The sequence below is a fragment of the Zeugodacus cucurbitae genome, chromosome 4 (genome assembly GCF_028554725.1).
Source record: "Zeugodacus cucurbitae isolate PBARC_wt_2022May chromosome 4, idZeuCucr1.2, whole genome shotgun sequence".
NCBI classification, from domain to species: Eukaryota; Metazoa; Arthropoda; class Insecta; order Diptera; family Tephritidae; genus Zeugodacus; species Zeugodacus cucurbitae.
Genome location: NC_071669.1, coordinates 6,406,255 through 6,426,075, shown reverse-complemented (window position 1 = coordinate 6,426,075; position 19,821 = coordinate 6,406,255). Strand labels below are relative to the sequence as shown.

The following is a 19,821-nucleotide window of genomic DNA, read 5'->3' as shown; positions in this document are numbered from 1 at the left end:
ATAAACAGTACCCAAGCGATAAGAATAAACAAGTATTTCAATTGGTTTTGTTGCACAGGGCGATATTTGAAAGGTATACAACACAGCTGCGATAACAGCTGTAAAGGCGGTGTTGCCGGATGGTGGTTACTGAGCGAAAATACACAGTGAGAAAAGGTTCTTGATACTAACCTTAAAATTTGGAACAGTAAAAATAGTTTTTTGTAAAAACTATAACCGTTATATATATAAACGGTACTATAATTAAAGACCGCTTTAACATTTTTTCCCTTCCATTAAGCACACATCTATTGTTGTATACGCATATATTAGCATTTATTTATATTTGCATATCAATTTTTCAGTTTTCTAGAAAAGAAATTTTTAAATAAAATTCAAAAGCTGTCGATTTAAAAAATAACTTTCTTTTATATATATACATATACAAACGAAAATAAATGTATGTGGTTTCTTGTTATGTTACGACTCATGTCGTAGTGAGTGAATTGTTTTGGGTGGCACTCGTGTTGTTTTTATTAAAATTATTATTATGTATATAAAATTATTTATGTTTCTTATCAGCTGTACTCAATGTTGCATTGAGAAAATTATGAAAAAAAAATATATTGAATTCTTTAAGTTTATATATTATTTAACTTGCAAGTAAAAATATGCGTTTTTTTTGATAGCGAAAAAATTAAATTATTAACGCTTTTTTCTACCAGCGCGCATTTGTAAGGAAGCTACAAGATTTTGTATATTAATAATTCACTGCTCGCTTCATTTAAAGAAATGTCTTTTACATGTCTATGTATATATGTATGTATATGTGTATTCATATGTTGGCTGTGTATACAAACAAAAAATATATATAGATATACTTGAAATAAAGACAAGTCTTCAGTAACTCGTAGAGCACAAAAAATCAATTATTTGTAAAACATATGCTTCAAAAAGAAATAAACAAAATAGAAACGAGAATTAGTTAAAACAGCATTCGTTGCGCTTGTGTTGCTCATACACACACATATATATTCACGCTTCCGTTACGCTGTAGCATATCTCCATTTGGTGTCGTGTCGTTCAATACTCATGGATATGGGAATATTTAGTTGTTAATTGAAAGCAGCAGTTTACAACATGCCAAAACCTTTGGAGTAGTTAATCGCCTTCAGCAGACGTTCCTCCAACTTCTCTCGATTGCTGTACTCTGGCAGCAATAAGACATTAAAGCATGTATGCGAGGTGGGCAGGCGATCGCTGTCGGGACCGTGCCGTGTTATTAGTAGCTTCAGGCGGCTTAGACCACCGACAGGCACACGATCTGAGCCAGTTGTGAATTCGAGTAATTTGCGCTTAGACTCTTCGGGCATAGAGTGTACAACACTCCAGAAGTCTTTGATTACTTGCGAGTCCTTTGTGTAACCACCCTCGTATTCAGTCGATTTTTCCAATTCAACAAAGTCGAATTTCTGCATCGCATTGGAAAAAAAAATATTAATTACAATTGTCGACTACAACAATAGCATTTTACTCACCCTACTACCGCATACGAGCAACTCAATTTCCTCCGGACGAAACAGCAATTTCAATGGCGACTCATCCGTTACCATTTCGAAACCTTTCTTGAAAGCCCTAAATTGTCGTTCAATACTCTTGTTGAGCAAATAATCGCTGTACATATCAACGAACTCCTGCTTATTGTGTTGACCCACCAGTATATCACCACCACCCGTTTTCAACTCATGTTCGACAACCTCACCAAACACGTCGTTATAACTAATTTTGAAGGTTTGCATGAAAACCTCCTCCATATCGGACTCCTGATAGTCGAGTAACGATTTCAGACTTCTATACAATGTTGGATTCCAATATTTCAAATCGTAAAATGTACCAATGCCGCCCATTAATTTACGATAGACGACCATGGGGAAATTCACAGCCAGTATGATGTTATTGTAAATTGCTAAACCTAATATAATGCCAATCAGCGTGAATTGAGCCTCATTCTCGAATGGTGCTGAATTAAACCTGAAATAGAAAAAATTGAATTTTTTTTTTTAAATTACCATACAACCTAACCTAAGTTTAATTCTTTTTTAACTTTATCACTGATATACTTGCTTACCACACAGTGTTGGTATCCTCTTGATGCACAAACATGCCATAGTCCGGATTGAAGATCTCTTCGACAATCAACTGGAAAAATTCTTTGGAAACGCCACCTTCGTCAATACCCTGTTCACCAACGAACTCCACGACCAACTGTTTCTTTAAGTCTTTTGGATTGCTCATGGCCACTAACTCAAGCTAAACAGCGGGATAGATTTTTATTTTAAATTTTAGTTTAAAATTTTTTAGGTTATTTTTGAAAAATTTTTAATTTATTTTCCACAAAATATCGCTTTTACTTACACCAATGAGCGCATCGTCTATAATATTATCACGTCGTACTTTCAATTTCAAGTCTGGTCTTGCGCCAACCTCATTGCCATCAGAAAATGAATTCAATAAGGAATACAGTGATGAATTGCGTTCACTATACATGCGTATGCGGCTGTCATAGTAGAGCGCAATCACTTTTGTCGCGGGTGTTAAGATGAATGAATACAGCATAAAGGAAAAATGTAAATCTGAAAGACAAATTAAACGTTATAAACTTAAAAAAACACAAAACAAAAGCAAAAAATAACGCCATACCATCACTACTGGGATTCAATGATAAAATCATATTTCTATATGATAAATAATCGCGATCCATTTGTATGGCATCGCTTAACGGTTCATTGTAGAACTCCTCAAATGGCACCAACGGCACACGACAGTCCATACTCGATACACCCAACTCTTTCTCCAACTCGTCTTCCGCGAATTTTGGATAATGCGGTTTAGGTACTTGAGTATAGAAGAAGATATCATCATCATCGTTGGTGGTATCCGCATTTGAAGATGCATCATCGTCGGCAGCGTTGGCCGTTTGACTATGAGCATTAATTGAGCTGGTATCCAACTCGCCGGCTAAGATATTGGCGTAGAAAGCAATCTGCGAGAGAGAGAAACATTTTATTATTTTTTTTTTGTGAATAAAAGTGCATATTTTATGTTGTTGTACCTTGAGCACACGCGTTACCGCAATCACATCGGTATTTTCCTGCACTGTATCTTCGTCCAGTATTACCTGTAAGGTAATCAATTGTTGACAACACTGTACCAGTGATTGCATTTGATCCTTGCAATGCGCCGCCCATATGCGGCCCAAACGCGCCTGAGCTGCTACTGGTAATATGCGTGTAGCATGACAGAGCTTCGGCAACGAACGTTCTAAATATTCCAAATCGGCGAAACTATTGGAAGCTGTAAAATAGATTTAGAACGTTAGTGGGTAAAGATAAATTAAAAATAATATTTTGAGGAAGAAAAATAAAAAAAAAATCTCATAAATAAAAATTAATAAAAAAAAATAGTTTTAAATAAAAATTAAAAAAAAAATTAAGGAAAAATTTTAGGAAGAAAAATAATAAAAAATAAAAATCTCATAAATAAAAAAAAAATAAAAAAATAGTTTTAAATCAAATTTAAAAAAAATTAAAAATTTGAGGAAGAAAAATAATAAAAAATAAAAATCTCATAAATTAAAAAAAAAATAAAAAAAATGGTTTTAAATAAAAATTAAAAAAATAGTTTTAAATAAAAATTTAAAAAAGTTGAAAAAAAATTTAAAAAAAGTTAAAAATAAAAAAAGTTGAAAAAAATAAAATAAATAAATTGAAAAAAAAAAATAAATAAATAAATTAAAAAAAAATAAAAAAAAAGTTTTAAATAGAAATTAAAAACATAGTTTTAAAAAAAAATTAACAAAATTTAAAAAAATAAAAAAAATTAAAAAAAATAAAAAAAAGTTAAAAAATATAAAAAAAATAAAAAAGTTGAAAAGTTGAAAAAAAAAATAAATTAATTAAAAAATAAAAATAAAAATTAAAAGTAAAAATACAAAAAAAAAATATTAGATAAATAAATAAATAAAAACAATTTGAAAAAAATATTTATAATATTTATATAATATTAAAAAAAATATTTTTTTAAACTAAAATTATAATATATAAAACCCACAATTAATAATAAATAACAATTTCAACTTACTATTTGTCGCCATATCAAAGCAAATAACCAGACAGTGTAGCACTTTTTCCCAGTCCGTTTCACGTCCATAGCGTATACTTTCCGCCAGCAGTATTATGTTGCTATTCAACGCCTCACCAATGCTTGTATTATTCAAAGCGAATAATTTCTTCTTAACACGTCGCAAACTCTCCAAGTCTACTAATGTTTCATTGCTACTTGACTGTAAGGTCGTCTCGTTGTCAGCCGCTGCACCGGCTGCTGTTGCTGTAAATCCATCTGTTGCGCCACCATCTTCTTCCATTGGCACATCATCGCAGTCGATACACACTTGTGGTACGGGTTGTTGTTCACTGTTCGTCGCAACTTCATCTTCGGCCGCAACACATGTACTATCCTCATCTTTATCAGTTTCACCCTCAAGTGTACGTAAGTCCTCTTTTTTTAGATCTGTCGGCGATTTACCCAGCAATTCCTGCAGTTTTGTAGCGGTCGCACTAGACGTCAGTTGTGTGGGCAGTGCACAAAGTGTGGGCCGACGAAAACTCTTACTGAGCCGTTCAATGTGTGGATAAACTTCGTTTATGGCGTGTAAAAGCCGATCGTAAGTGTTGAACTTTTTGCCTTCATCCAATAGTTCATCGATCAGCGCCTCATTGAGGTATGGTACTGCTGCAAATGTTGGTGTTGGTGGTCCAGAGGCAGTACGCGCCGCTGGCGCACTCACATCCATATCACCCTCTGTGGTTGTATTCGAAGTTTGTGTTTTCGTAATATCGTTATCATCAATAGCCATCTCAGCGGCTTCGGCTGCATTACAGAGAATTTCCAGTTGACACATCTCAGCTGCAGCAGCAGCAGCAGCCGCACTTGTATTGTGTGTATTTAGGATAGATGCAGATGAGGAGGCAACAGCCACATCGGCATCCCCTCCACCGCCAACGCCACCAACACTATTAAGACCAATATGTGCAATATTACTCATATTGCTTTGTTGACTGGTATGACTGCGTACACTGGCACTACCGGAGGTAATGGTGCTGTTACCGCTGCTGCTACTTGTGCTTGTAGTACTACTTGTGCTGCTGGTGCTGCTATCGTTAGGCGAAAGCATTTCAGAATCTTGAATGCTGGGTGTTGTGGCCGCAGAGCTGGTCGAATGTGAACTAAAACAAAGAAAGCAAAGAATTTGTCAGAAGTTTGTCACAACACAGAAAAGGATATACGCATTAGCGTTCAAATACCTCGACGGTGAGTCATTTTGGGTGCGCGGCACCTTCGGTGGTTGACTATAGAAATCGCATAGTTTTGCGTCTTGCGAAAACAGTTGTATGGCTCGTGCGGCGATTTCATTTGGATTCATTGGCGCAACCTGCCCGCTAGAAGCACAATTTTGATTTGAACATTTTGGATTACCACAACCGCGCTGTAGCTGATAAAAGTAGCGTTCAATAAGTTCTTTCACAGCAGATCTTTTCATATCTGGATTGGTGGTGCGGGTGTGTTGTAACGAATGCAGAGATTGTTGCTGCTGGTGTTCCTGTTGATTGTTGCTTGTTGAACTATTAGACACGATATGGCTTGCAGTCGGCGAATCTTCATGGATGCTGTAATTGTGTAAAATATGGCATTGAAATATATACACACAAAATTATATTAAATTAAAGATATACCTTGAAGTATCGTCGCCAATGGCTTTTTGCTTCTCTTTCTCAGCGTTCATCAAGTGGCGTTATACACCCAGTGCCTTAATCGCTTCAAAAATTAACTTTTTTATTTCAGTTTAATAATTTTGTATCCTGCAGTTTTAACAAACAAAAGGTATGTATGGTTTTCAGGCGCTTTAGCCGGACTGCTTGACAATATAATGTTGGTTTTGATTAAAAGTCGGTGAATTATTTTGTTGCCTGTATGTTTTCAGGCTGTTACCTGCTACACTGCTCCTACTAAAAGGAACTGTCAATACAAAAAAATCGATTGTTCCTGTCTTCTTCGCCAATTTTCGCAAAAATTTTCACAAATCTATCTGTTTGTGGAATTGTCGTTCACAATATATTGAATATTATTTTTATTAATAAATAAATTTTATGTGATTTGGTTTATTTATAATGATATAAACCTTCTTTTTAAGCAATTATTGTAAAGAAAGCTGTGGAAGAAAAATGTTTAAGAAATTGTCTCCTTGTTGCTACCACAACTGCCAAAAAAATTCTAAAAATCATTCAAACAGGGTTGCATATGTAAATTTAGAATTAATGAAATTACATTTTTTTAAATAAACACTTTTCAGTAAGAATTGTAAGTTATTTTAATAATTTTCACAATTTTTCGTAAAATTTGGATAAATGTTATAAATAATTGTATTAAGTAATTATTGAACCAACTGAAATAATCCGAAATTCTGCGTAGTACTCTTCCTCAACAACCTTGCATTTGTTGTTTTTTTTATTACTGCCCACACTGTTATTTTATTTGTCAAAATATAGAAACACCGACGAAAATGTACACAAACAAAAGGTATTGATAAACGTCAGCTGTGTCAGAGAAAACTTGATATCTTTTAATCTCCTTATTCGCTTTTAGCCACATTTTAAAAAGTAAATAAAAGCAAATATATTTTATTCCTTTTTGTGCCAAAAATATATTGTTTTGTGATACATAAAATGTAAATAAATTCGAGCCGCGTAACTGTTCAACTTTAAAAAATAACAAAAACAAGAAATCTAAGTGAGAAATGATGTCGGAGAAGGTCTCTGAAGATATTGGTAATTGCGTACGTCAAAACATTCCATGGGCAGCCGTGCCGATACATTTGAAGCAAGTGCTCCATAACAATCAACTCGACTATGAAAAGTATGTTTTCAATTATAGTCTAAAGAATCAGTTACGTTTTCGTGGTAATCTCGTATCGAAGGTTTTTCGTCATGAGCAACGTTACTACGAATTGCTGGTGCAGAAGAGCATCAATGGCCTATTACTATTTCCATATCATTTGGCTGACATTATAACGAAAGGACTGCGCGTTACGCCATTTAACTATTATCTTGATCTAGTGAGTCAGTTGCTACGCAATGATAAGTCATACGATACGCTACCAAATTTCACCGCTGCAGATTGCCTGCGTATTTTGGGCATTGGACGCAATGAGTATTTATCGCTGATAAGCGATTTAAAAACACATACAACACGTGCACTACTTTTTAGCGCCAAGCCGAATCCATTGGATTTCTTACCTCGATTCCCGGTGCGTGTATGTATTGAACCATGGTGGCGCATCGAGGTAGGTTATGTCTTGGAAGCGGATATAAGATTTGTAACTACGGCCGAACGTAGTCTTATTGATGATCTTATCGATTTTGGCTCACAAACCGCAGGCAAATGCGATTACATTGTTGTGCATAGTTTATATCGAAAGGGACTCATCTATTTAGACATACCCATATCAGGTGAAGATTGCATTAGCATACCACCACTACGTAATTTCGTAATGAATCGTACTAGTGGCGACCACTTTGAGAATTTACTCTATAAAATTTTCGTTAGCGCTGATGAACATATGACAATTTCGGAATTGGCGCAAATGTTGCAAGTTGATTTGGACTCAGTCAAGCAAGCCGTGTCACTGCTCTGTCGTTTGGGTTTCTCACGTCGCAAAAGTCCAGTCGGTGACAGTCCCAGTATTGATATCAAATATCATGCCAGTTGGGCACAATACCAATTGGAAGAATCTACATCACGTGAACCACCACAAATAACACCGCTCAATTATAACAACTTCATTACATCCGAGTCCACAGCAGAACGCGCTGAAGCGGCAGAATATAGTCCAGTTTTAATAAAGCCGCAGGATAGGGACAACAGCTCCATTGGTTATCTTTCATCCGATGGCAATACGAGTGACTTCAGTTTTGCTAATATGCCTTCGCCGTCTCCACAAGCAATGCAAACTGGTGGCGGTGACATGCATAGCCACTCAGAGGAGCATGAACTCAGCTCTGAATTGGATGATTTAAGTGAGAGTACCACAAAATTAAGTATCAAAGAATTGCCAACCACACCCAAAGGTGAAGGCAAACTACCCAGTGTATCAGAGAAGACAGGCAAACGTGTTGGATTTCTCTTTGATTCCACCTTAACGGCATTTTTAATGATGGGCAATCTATCGCCGGGTTTAAAAAATCACGCTGTCACTATGTTTGAGGTGGGAAAACTATCGGAGGAAAGTATGGACTCATTTTTAGCAGAGCTAGAAAAAGTTTCGCTCTTAGATGCCGAGGGTGAAGGCGATGTTTCGCGGTATTTTGCGCATGCAGTAATTTTGCGATCGACCATTTGTTCGTTGCGACATCTGCTGCCAGGTGGTTTGGATTTATTGCGGCTGGAATGTTTGGAGTGCTTGGATCAGAAAACACGCGATCGTGTGCTCGAAAAGAAATATAAATTCATTATATCTGCCACACCGTTAACTGCTACACTCTCACATATCTTCAGCATTCCATTTTTTGGGCAGTACTACCGCAGCTCAGATAGCTCGCATATGTGGACGAAGCTGTTCTATAATCATATAACAGGTACGTTGAAATTTATAATAAAATTTAAATTGTTTCATAACCTCATTATTTTTACAACAGGCTATGGACCACCAAGTCTGTTCCTGTGTAGAGGCACTGTACTTAAAACACTACCACGCATATTTCTTGGTTACGGCAAGCTGCTTGTAAATATACTACATTCCGATTCGTATATCTTGAACTCTGAAAATTTCCGCAATCTAAATGATCAGTTGAAAAATGGTTGCATTCTGGTGCAGGGTTATGGCATACGACAACCTGGTGAATTGCGTTACGAAGCATTCCCATTCAATCGCGATGATCCACGCCAATTGGAATGGATCAATCACAAAGCCGTACAACAGCTAATGAAATATTTAGATCTGGAACACAATTGCGGTTTTATAACATTCCTTAATACGGGCGTGCCAGATATTGGTTGCGAGTCATTTGATGTGCAAGTACACCTAAGACATCCCAAAAATAAAATTAAGACAGTGAATGCGCCAAAGAGTGTTGCAACAACAGCACCGTCGGTGTCAAATGTCATTGCCAATACAACAGCACCAATAACAGTGACACAACCACAAGATCTCTTATCGCCAGCAGATGGCTCCGAAGTGACTAGTTTTGCGCGTTTGAGTGCCTCACCCATCCGCGGTAGTCAACTCAAGAGTCCAGATGAGAATTACTTTGCGGTTAGTCCGCAAAATGGTTCGCCATCAAATGTCTACACATCAGTCGACTGCAACGAATTATTGGCATCAGAATTAGCGAAATGTGATGCTGATTCGGCGGCAAAACATAACAAAAACGAATTAGTGTCACAAAGTTCGGTGGAAATACCGATCAGCAATACAAGTGCAATATTGGAAACTGATGCTGCAAACGAGGATACCACATCAGAGGATTGGACCATATTGGATGTGAATTTCGGTGTGCCACTCTTCGATGTCGATTGCAATACACGTATTTGTGAGCAAATTGTACGCAAACTGCATCAAGATGAGAATCTGCAGGCTCTGCCGGATAGAGCGGAGCAGATGAATGCGACCTTCTTGAAGTTCGTCAAGCAATGCATGTACTTTGAAGAGGAGCCAAACATCGAGCAATTGAAGATTGGAAAAATCTTGCCATATCCACGCATAAATTTGGCGTTCGAAAATGGACGCGTTTGCTATTGGAGTGGCAGATAAGCGTTTGCAACTACGTCACATATGTAGCATATAGGCTGGGTTATGCAAATAGTAAATCTAAAAAAAACATTATAATGAAAATCTTAAACGCATGCTTACAATAAGTCAAATATATTTACATTTTGTAATGGCATGCGTAAGGCAATATCCAATTAATTTGCTGTACAATATTTATTGCCAAATAGCTGCAAACCATTCCGTTTTTTTTATTAATTTATAATATATGTACGTATGTATGTGTTCTTTTCCTTATCTTATCTGCTGCTTTGACAGATTTCTACTTTTAATATGTTGCATACATATGCACATTCATATTTTGTTTTTGTTTATTATATATTATTACATAACTAGAGTTTTTAGCAGCACTTGTAACGAAAATATGTGAAATAGTAAAATGGAGAAAAAATTTTACAGTACCTTTGTGCTTCTACTTACAATGCAAAAATATAAAAAGTATAATTATTTAAATTTTATCATACAATGTATTGCTTATTTATAAATACTTAGCAACACTTATGAATACCAATAAAAAAAGTATTTATCATTTTACAAATACAATATTTTATGTTTGTTTGTGTGTATAGCCTTTGTTAATCGCATTCTTATACGAGTTTTTAATGCGCTGCAATTCAGTAAGCTTGTGGAAATGTTCAGCTTAAATGTATTAAGTAAATACTTGTTTTTTGTGGTATTGCTGTGCACAGTGTGTTCTACAAATTTACAGATCGGATGTAAGAGCTAATGTGAAAGTATATAGTGGCTGAGGAACTTGCCATAGTAAACTTTATTAGCGCTTTATATACAAAATAAGAAGATTTCAGCTGTATAGCACAATAATCATTAATCACTTGACCTGCTGTCTTCGTTATTTATACCTTTTTTAATTTTCTTGAAAAAATATATAATTTTTAAAAATTTTTGCTTTTTTTGTTTCCGTAAATTTCCAATTTGTAATTATCAAACGCTGTTTCTCTTCTTCCTTCATGAGGTACGCCAGCTTACAAACTGTCAGTTTGTTCCACGAGTGGTTTTGAAACCAACGTATGAATTGTGTCCGGAAATTAGTTCATTTACAAATATTTAAATTGCGATATTAAATAAAAAAATATATAAAATATTAAAAAGTATAATAAATTACAGTTATTAATATAAATGAAATTTTTTTTTTAATTTTTTATAATTCTATAAAGTTACCCTTACATTTATCCGAAATCTCAGCAAAATATCATAATTCGTACTAGCATTCAAACTGAATGAGAAAACAGTTGAAGAGCCGTTGTAAATATAGAAATTGTTGTTGAGCTTTAATATACGTAATATAGTGCTCTATACTAATTGCGTTGTTCAATTTCAAAAATAATTATAATTAATTGGATCACAATGTTATTATATACATAGATACATTTGAGTATGAAAATCTTTGATTATTAATAATATTTCCATAAAATAACATAATAACATATAACTAGAGAGCCAATAACTGCTATTTTGCTCTTTATTCTTCTCCTCTACTTCTGATGCATTTTGACAGCTAACGAATAAAGTGTGTGTGTAGTGGCAAAAGAATTATAAATTGAAGTCAGTTGACAATTTTGTGTTAAAATCGTGACTGAATATTTAATAAATTTATTATTTTTGTTGCTTTTAATTGTGTCTACTACTCAAAATCAAATGCTATCAAACATGTTCGGGTTGCAAGTGCGCAAAGAAACCGGTTTTTTCGAGTATTTAGTGTTAAGTGTATGTAAAGTTTATTTCGTTACATAGTAACTGCCATTGCTGCTTCCACAACAAAACGCAACTTGCTGCTGCTGCTGGCCAGTTATTTTGACTGTTGGTTGCTGGGTTTTGCGTTGCCAGCGCTTGTGACAGTTTGTGTGCAACGCTTGTTGATGGTGGTAGTTTGAAGCGGCAATTAACATTACTGTGCCAGTGGAGTCAGTGACTTTTCGACATTCGTGAGAGGAAGTTAACGTTGTGACAGTTTAAGATGACAGCGGACGCTTGTTAAACGCTTTTTTGCCGCGTTTATGTTATAATTGGTGCGCTTTGTAGTGCGGTGGTTGAAAGTTATAAAATCAAATCAAATTGTTCTTATAAGAAATTGAATGTTGAGAACAAATGGTGGTTAGTTGGTGTCGTTGCAGTTGCAAATAAAACGCAGTGCGTGTTTTTGTACAACATTTGTTATTACTTTTATTAATGACATATGTGGCATGAATTAGAGACAGTGTTTGGAAATTAAGTGTAACTTAAATTAAAGTGTGAATTTGTATGCGTATAAAAAAATATTAAGTAATAAAAACGCTTAAAGCGATCGCGTGTGAGCGTAAAAGTTATTTCCAATAAGCATTGATTGAAAGAAAAATATTAAGCGGCACACATACGAACAAACAAACGTACTGCAGCAAAGAAGAATAACATAAATGCAAAGCAATTCGTAGTATTGCATTCCATTGGATTGGATTATAAAGCAAATGTAAAACACAAATATTTACAAGCTCGTTGCCAAGCTAACGCGTAAAAAACAAACGAAAACAAACAGCAAAAGGGAACATAGCAAACAAGTGTTTTCCCCATACCATTGTAACAACTGACTGCCATTTTCTTATACGCGTGCATATGAAAAGCTGCTGAATTTACACAACAACTACAACCAAACAAGTGTTAAAGGTGCGCAATAATAAAATAAAACAACACAAGAAAAATAGTGTGCACAAAAGGGAATATTTAATAAAAATACTCAATAACAGTGAAAATACCAAAGTAAATAAAGACAATATTTTCATAAAGTGAAAATAAAAAAAAATAACTATATAGCACAGCAAAACGACGACTTAAATAATAAACCGAAACAAAGACAAACGAAAACGGCACCCACATCAGTCAGTAATGAATTGAGTTTTGGGCGAAAAACACGTTTACCTTCACCGCACAACAGCGCGTCGCGCTTACGTACTACAAACAAACCCATAAGCCATACATCGCGTGGCAGCGAGCACAGCAGAGTGTACACCCCCCTCACACGCCTAATCCGCGCTCAGACCAACAGCAGCGGGCGACTTAAGTCAACCCCATCGCTGCTTATATATATTTTTGTATGTATGTATGCGCATATATTCTGACCAATTCGCTGCATAACAGTCAGCTGAACTGAACAAATTAGCTTTGCTGTAAGCGTGGAATAGCGCGCATACGGCGTGCTCTCGCTTGATTTGCGTTTGAGCTGAAACTGCCATACATACTCGTTTACATATACCGTCCGCGTGTGTGTGTGTTTAACGTTTTTGTCGGAGCTCGGTTACTGCGCTTGAATTGTAGTTTTCGTGGCTTTAACACCTTTGTGCGCGTTGAAATACCAGCGCAGAGTGCCTAATTCTCATTCGGCTTGCTTGTATTTGTGTTAACGCGTTTCATACACTTACATCTGTATGTGAATATATATATACTCATACCTACCTGTAGGCTAGTGTGCGCGTAAGAAGTAAATTAAATCAAAAAAGTGTTGTGTTAGCGCGTTTAAATCTGCATGTGTTCGTGTATTTAAATATTAATACTGTAAATATTATAGCTTGTCGCAAAGCAGTCACACACACATAATTACATAAATATTGAAATATACTGAAAATTGCTGCATAAATTTTCCGACAACACGCACAACAATCAACAGAGAGAACATTCAAAATGGGTAAGTCCACTTGCGGTCAGCAGCTAACGCCCATTTTATTATTTATTATTGCTTTATTAATGTTTTATTATAGAAATATGAAGAAAGAGTTAGAATAGTGTAAAGTTATATAATTAATATCTATCTATCATTAGAACATATATTATAAAATATTGTTTATTATATAAAAGCTTAAGTTGGAAAACCATATCTAACCATATAAATTCATTCCGACGTACGCACAATTTCTTATCCGCTGTCATTATGCATTATTTAATATTACAATAAACCCGATCTCTTCAATTATCAAAATTAGGTTAAGTTCTGACAATGGAAGCATTCGATTGAGTTTGTATCATTTCCATTCGGCGCATGCATATTTCTAATTATAAACCAAAATTTCTTAATCTTTAATCGGTATCTAAAGCAAAAAAAAAAAAATAAGTTGTGCTTCAATAGTTTAAACCCTAAAAATGGCTAACCGTGACTATGTATTCAGGGTGTAATGAAACCCGAATTTATTACTTAGATATAGATATGAAAAATTTTCATATATTGACATTTGAATAGAAAATGGCGGTTTTTCCAGAGGTCGTATAGCGTTGGTGATTCTAGGAACCCGAAGTTTCGAAAAAAAACAGTATTCTATCCAGTTGAGATCCGAGAACTCTTTGTCTTGATCTCGCAAAGGCTGCACATTTCAGAAGAAAATGATTAGATGATACCACCTTGTTCACCTTCAGATAGCTTTTACCGCTGACATCCGGTAAGATCTTTAACCACGCTGTTAGGATTCCGATGAGGCAATGGCCCAATAGAATCTCTATGACTAAATGCGGAGAGCTCAATAGATCTCTTGCGATTCCCCTTAGGCCAAAAAGATCTGGCACCAGCGCTTACTCAGCTCAGTCGGGACCAAACTGGGCAGTAGTAAACCACAAAAGTACAGCGGTACTCCTACATGTTCCCCTGCTGCTGTGAGTGAAGAACAGGATCATTACCAACATAAATTTTGATAATAACTTGCCTTAGCTATACATAAAAATCAGTCAGTTCAGATAGTTATTTGTGAAGCCCCCTGTTATTAGGTATTAAGACTCGACAAAGCGCCATGATTGTACTGCAAATCGGCAGAGATTTTTGACTTCTAAATTCGCTATTTTGCGCGATTGTTCGAAAAAGTGTGATCCAAAAAATCTTTGCCTTGATCTCACAAAGGCGGGAAATTTCAGAAGAAAGCGATGAGATGATTCCACCTCGTTTGCCACCAGGCAGCTTCTATAGCTAGCATCCGGTCTAGATCTTTAACCTAACAGCATGGTTCCCGATGGGACAATGGTCAGTTTGAACCGCTACAAATAAGGAGAGGTGAACTTTGTCAAGAGCGAAGAATTGGAATACCTCTTTCGACCGGCACTTGCCCAACTCAGTCGAGGTCCACCTTGTAGTAGTCAATCTCATAAGAAAAACGGTGGTCCTACATGTTCCCATACTACTCTGAGTGAGACAGACGTACCTGGCCTTGCATCAGTCTTTCAAGTTCCTGTGATTACGCTGTGGCCAGGAACCTAGACCAGTCTAATCGAAAAGTAGATCGATGTCACCGATAGAGATAAGCATTCCTTAAGCAGCCTTGAGTGCATAGTCAGCGAACTCAAGGCACCGCTACCGCCGCTCTACATTCAGAGTGACTCTTCGGCTCTCTAAATGTTGTTTTAACCCATAACAAAAAAATAGTTTTTTGAAAAGCCTAGACTGACATAACCTTATCAAAAGTGTCTTCTCTGTCTGGCATATCAATAACAACTCACGAGGCATTGTACTCCCTTAATATCACATAATAACACCTCAAGAAGTGCTTTCGAATGAACAGCTGTTCCAATTTCTACGGCTTCTTTTAATTTTATTTTTACCATCAGGTAGGAACACACAGGCACATGCAACTCTTGAACGCCAACGTACTTTATTGACAAACACAAAATTGGACACATCTGGGAGACATGCCGTTAAACAGGAATCTTACATTTACAGCCACATTTTGACGTTAATTCAATTTTATTTCTTCTGCTTTGCTTAATTTCCGCAATTCCGGTGTGTCTACGCACAAGCGAACGGTGTCTTCAAATAATTTAATTTCCTACGGCGAAAAGTATAAAACAACAACTTACAAATGCAACAACAATGTAGCACATTAAAAGAGCAAAGCCAGTCAAGCAGCCAACTATAACGGTAAAGTTGTAGCACAAACGCTTGCAGGCAAGCGTAAATTTCTGACTTCGCTTGAAATTAAATTGAATTTTGGCCAAAAAAGTAAATTTTACTTTTATTGTTGTTGCATTAAAGGCAACAAATGAAAGACAACCAATCGACAGTGTTGTGGTTGTGTGAATTTCATCGCCGACCACACACTGCCACTGCAACACTTTGCTTGCTTTAAGTGACATCCACCGTCAGGAATCAGTACCGTTACTTGCGTACCAAGGTACAATTTTTCACTGCCATTTCCGTCCCCAACCAACTGCCTTCGAGAGTTCTTTTTTTTTTGCCGTCGCCGTCTGACGTCTGCTGCTGCCACTCAAGCGCAGTGTAATTCGATACTTTCCAAAAAATGTGCGTGAAAAATCCTTTGTTTTCGCTTTATTTACCACACGTTAGACAACCCTGTTTGCCAGCTGCCAGCGACCCCGAAGTCAAGTGTATGCCCGCTGTGTTCTTGTTGGGGTGTGTGTGTGTGTGTGTGTGTGTGCGATGAGTAACAACTGTCCTGCCATATCCTAATTGTGCGCTGTCTGTTTTGCGTTGATCCGCTGCGCTAGAGCTTAGCTGGCGGCGTATTTTTTTAATTTTCGCATTTTTTTATTCAGTTTTTATTATTTTCATTTTAATTCTTTGCATTTTTTATTTTGCACTCCTTGTCGTTGGACTCCACTCACAGTGGTAATGCCAGTCAGTCAACCAAGGCGGCCAGTGCGCTCAAATAATATTATAAACCTTGTTCTTGTAATTGTTGTTGCCTTTCCCACTACTACTTGTTTGAGTCGTCGTTTCGACGTGTACACCTTTCACTCGCAATTTCGGTTGATTTTTTGATGATTTACAACCGCAGCAGTGAAAGAGAACATTATAAAAGTACCGTTAACCATTGTCGTACAACACACATTTTGTGCCTGCCATCCATGTAAGCACGTCGCACACAAAATATGTACATGCTCACCACCGAAATCGTTGGCCACAAATCGTATTCCTGTGCTTTAACTTGCATACCCTTGCTACAGCGCTTTGCTTCCGCTCCCGGTTCCTGGGGGATTCCCCTTAAGCGCTTGTCTGCTCTGTACGCATGGGAGTGTGCTTGTGCATATGCAATGGATACCGTTATGTATTCTGGCATCCTTTTACTTTTTGGCTTTTGTCTTGCACACAAAAAGGTGTGTTCAAAAAATAACGGGAATTTTGAAATTTCGAAAAGTCAAATTTTCAATTTTTTTTGCTTTTTTATTAGCAGCCTCCGAGGTTATATGTGTTTTTATGAGCTCGGCGATTTTCATTTGGTAAACGACACATACTTTGTTGCTTGTTCGTGAATTTTTGGCCGATTTTTGGTCGCTAGACATGGCTCCGTGTTATTCTTTTATAATTCCAAAAATAAAGAGAACCTTAAAGAGTCGTCGTTTTACAGGGAATACAATAAATTGCTGTGAGAGACAAAGATAATCCCAAAAATCCAGTTTGAGAAGTGTTTCGGCGATTGGAAGATGCCCTTTCATACGTGCATAATATCGAATGGAGACTATTTTGAAGCCAAAAATATGAATTAAGACAAATATAAATATTTTTATCCAAAAAAAAAAAATAAAATTCCCGTTATTTTTTGAACACACCTCGTATGTATGCGACCCGTTTTATTTAGCAAACCAACCGTGCCGCCACACACACAAACACACGCTTACAGGTATTTGCTTTTAACCGCTTCAGTTTTTGGCGCTTTATTTACATTTGTACTTGACCACTTTTCCACTCAACATTGGCCTGACGCTGTTTTCATGATGTTCATGGTACTTTTATACTTTTTTCTTTTGCCATGCCACACAACGGCATCCCCAATTGCTTTATTTTAATTTTCAGCTTACACAATGCGTTGCGCTTGCTGTTTTTGTTGTTGTTGTTGTTGTACATATGACTGTTATCCCTATTCGGTGTTTTTTAAAACCATTTGCGCCATTGCTCAATTATGTATTGTTGTTGTTGTTGGTTGTGATTGCGTTTTTACATTGGCTTTTGCTTTCAATTTAATTCATTGGCTCTCAACTCCCCCTCCCACTCTGCCCAACATACATATGCTCCATAGCTGCCCAACCATTATCCATTATGTATGCTCGTGAGTGCTTGTTGTGCCCGGAATTGCTCTTCAGTTGCTGCAAGCACAAGCACTCCCTCTTTTGTTTTGGTTTATTGTATATTATTTGTTATTTGTTTGTTGTATAGTGTACTCGTATGTAGTTAGTCCTTTTTGGTAACTCCCTTTTGCTCGTTGATTCTTGTAACAATTGTTTCCACTTACACTCAATTGCAATAAAAACAAAAACCACACTCTCATATGAATAACAATAACAATTGCATCTACAAGAGAACAAAGAAGACACAACAACTATACTCGCAGCAAAAAATTATACAATTACAACAACAATTTAAAACAAAGCGTAGCAGCTTGCTTCTGCTTTTCCACATAGTCACTAGCACAATGATTTTTACAGTGTAACGGTATGATTAATAGTGTCAGGCAATTAGCAGGGAGTTTGTTGCAACAGATTTTCGGTTTCTGGAATTCACGGAATTACCATATAATTTACCATTACGACTGCGTAAAGCATGTGGTCCGAAGAACCTATATTTAGCGTTACGACAACCCTTCGACAGTCATCTTCATCCTAGCTTTTGAATTCTGCCGAATGTGGTCCAAAGAACCTATATTTAGCTAACGAATGCGTACGCTTCGACAGTTGTCATCATCCAAGCCTGTCGAATGTGGTCCGATGAAGCGATATTTACCGTTATAATGGTGTATAATCGATCCAACGCATCGACAGTTAACATCATCCGAGCCTCCGAATGTGGTTCGAAGAAGCTATATATACCGCTAGGAACGCGTAAAACTCCAACATATCGACAGTTGTCATCGTCCAAGCCTCCGAATTCTGTCGAATGTGGTCCGAAGAAGCTCTATATACCGCTAGGAACGCAGAAAACTCCAACGTATATACAGTTGTCATCGTCCAAGCCTTCGGAGTCAGTCGAATGTGGTCAAAAAAAGTCCTTCTTATATATTTTTTTCGCCTTTTGAAGACTCTGTTGACAAATATTTGAGGGAACCCGATCCATTCAAGTCAAGCTCTTACCAATATCACATCAGTCTAATGTAAATTTTCGAAGATTCCATTTACAGCCTTCCATTACTCCCACCTTTTTCACCCAGTTTACACCACTGTCAATTGACTTCGTCATTCTTCGGCGTTAATCACCATTTGTGGTCGTCATCATTGTATGGTCAACGCAACGTCATCGCTGTCACCGTCAACAGCGCCATCTTCCAATTAAGGCGAGCACGTAGTACAACGTTGTATGCGATAATACTTAAAGGAGGAAACTGGTTTTCTTCTACACAACAACGAGTTCTGTAGTAACAGCAACATGAATGCTCAGCACGTACCGCCTCCGCACCACCGTGAGCGCTAGTTAACTTAGCGAGTACAACAACATATTGTGACTGGCGGCAATTCGTTCATTTGTCGTTCAAACAAGTTTCAATAAACCGAATAATCATTATCACTTTAAGCAACATCATGATGTTCAGCTTTATTATCATGCGACTTTTTTTTCGATGGACTGTCTCTATGTATGTATTTCTATGGGTTTTGATATGTGCGTGCTTTGGTTCTCATTTGTGGCCGCTGCCAACATACTGGTATACCTTTCCTTTCATTTAGTCATTCGTCCGTTCACTCACTCAACTCACTCTCTCTCCCACCAGCAACTGTCTGCAATTTGGCCCTAGTTGTCGGTTTTCGGCAATTCTTCCACTTCACTTGGGAACATGCAACTACTAAGTGTGTTTGTGTGTATGTACTACTTGAACAGTTTCAATAGTTGTTGTTGTTATTCTGCGCTACAGTCAATTTTGTTGTTTTTACTTAAATGTTAGTATGTCTTGTTGTTGTCAACGTTTTTGTTGCTGCGGTCATTTGTGTAAAGCTATTTGAGATCCCTTCCTGTTACTACCTCACAACCCACACCACTTCACCGCCTGGCGTTCCAC

General features: G+C 36.8%; 3 protein-coding genes across 3 annotated transcripts in view; 2 read left to right on the top strand and 1 right to left on the bottom strand.

The window, feature by feature from the left end:
- Nucleotides 1-384: 384 nt before the first annotated feature.
- On the bottom strand, nt 385-6,306 carry LOC105221635 (ubiquitin-protein ligase E3A). Its single transcript, XM_029046160.2, has 10 exons — nt 6,028-6,306; nt 5,772-5,950; nt 5,343-5,705; nt 4,120-5,264; nt 3,092-3,333; nt 2,680-3,022; nt 2,395-2,612; nt 2,108-2,289; nt 1,518-2,010; nt 385-1,451 (listed from the first exon to the last, which is right to left on the bottom strand). Exons 2-10 carry the CDS (start codon nt 5,819-5,821, stop codon nt 1,113-1,115), a joined length of 3,375 nt encoding a protein of 1,124 aa, XP_028901993.1. The 5' UTR covers nt 5,822-5,950; nt 6,028-6,306; the 3' UTR covers nt 385-1,112.
- A 298-nt stretch (nt 6,307-6,604) lies between these two features.
- On the top strand, nt 6,605-10,402 carry LOC105221626 (protein FAM91A1). The gene is made up of 2 exons (XM_011198746.3): nt 6,605-8,669; nt 8,730-10,402. The coding sequence occupies exons 1-2, from the start codon at nt 6,833-6,835 to the stop codon at nt 9,842-9,844; spliced, it is 2,952 nt and encodes a 983-aa protein (XP_011197048.1). The 5' UTR covers nt 6,605-6,832; the 3' UTR covers nt 9,845-10,402.
- Nucleotides 10,403-11,689: 1,287 nt separating this feature from the next.
- LOC105221610 (neuronal membrane glycoprotein M6-a) overlaps nt 11,690-19,821 on the top strand; it is an 87,533-nt gene continuing 79,401 nt past the window's right edge. Inside the window, exon 1 of the mRNA XM_011198735.3 lies at nt 11,690-13,532. Coding sequence (XP_011197037.1) covers nt 13,529-13,532 — 4 coding nt within the window. The 5' untranslated portion in view covers nt 11,690-13,528. The remainder of the gene's footprint in view (nt 13,533-19,821) is intronic.

What these genes read in the sequence shown, in the direction of transcription:
- LOC105221626 (XM_011198746.3), top strand. Translation starts at nt 6,833, where the DNA reads ATGATGTCGGAGAAGGTCTCTGAAGATATTGGTAATTGCGTACGTCAA. An exon ending in GTTCTATAATCATATAACAG is followed by an intron (nt 8,670 to 8,729) that starts GTACGTTGAAAT and finishes TTTTTACAACAG; the next exon opens with GCTATGGACCACCAAGTCTG.
- LOC105221635 (XM_029046160.2), bottom strand. Translation starts at nt 5,821, where the DNA reads ATGAACGCTGAGAAAGAGAAGCAAAAAGCCATTGGCGACGATACTTCA. An exon ending in CAAAATGACTCACCGTCGAG is followed by an intron (nt 5,265 to 5,342) that starts GTATTTGAACGC and finishes TCTTTGTTTTAG; the next exon opens with TTCACATTCGACCAGCTCTG. An exon ending in GAGGATACCAACACTGTGTG is followed by an intron (nt 2,011 to 2,107) that starts GTAAGCAAGTAT and finishes TTTCTATTTCAG; the next exon opens with GTTTAATTCAGCACCATTCG.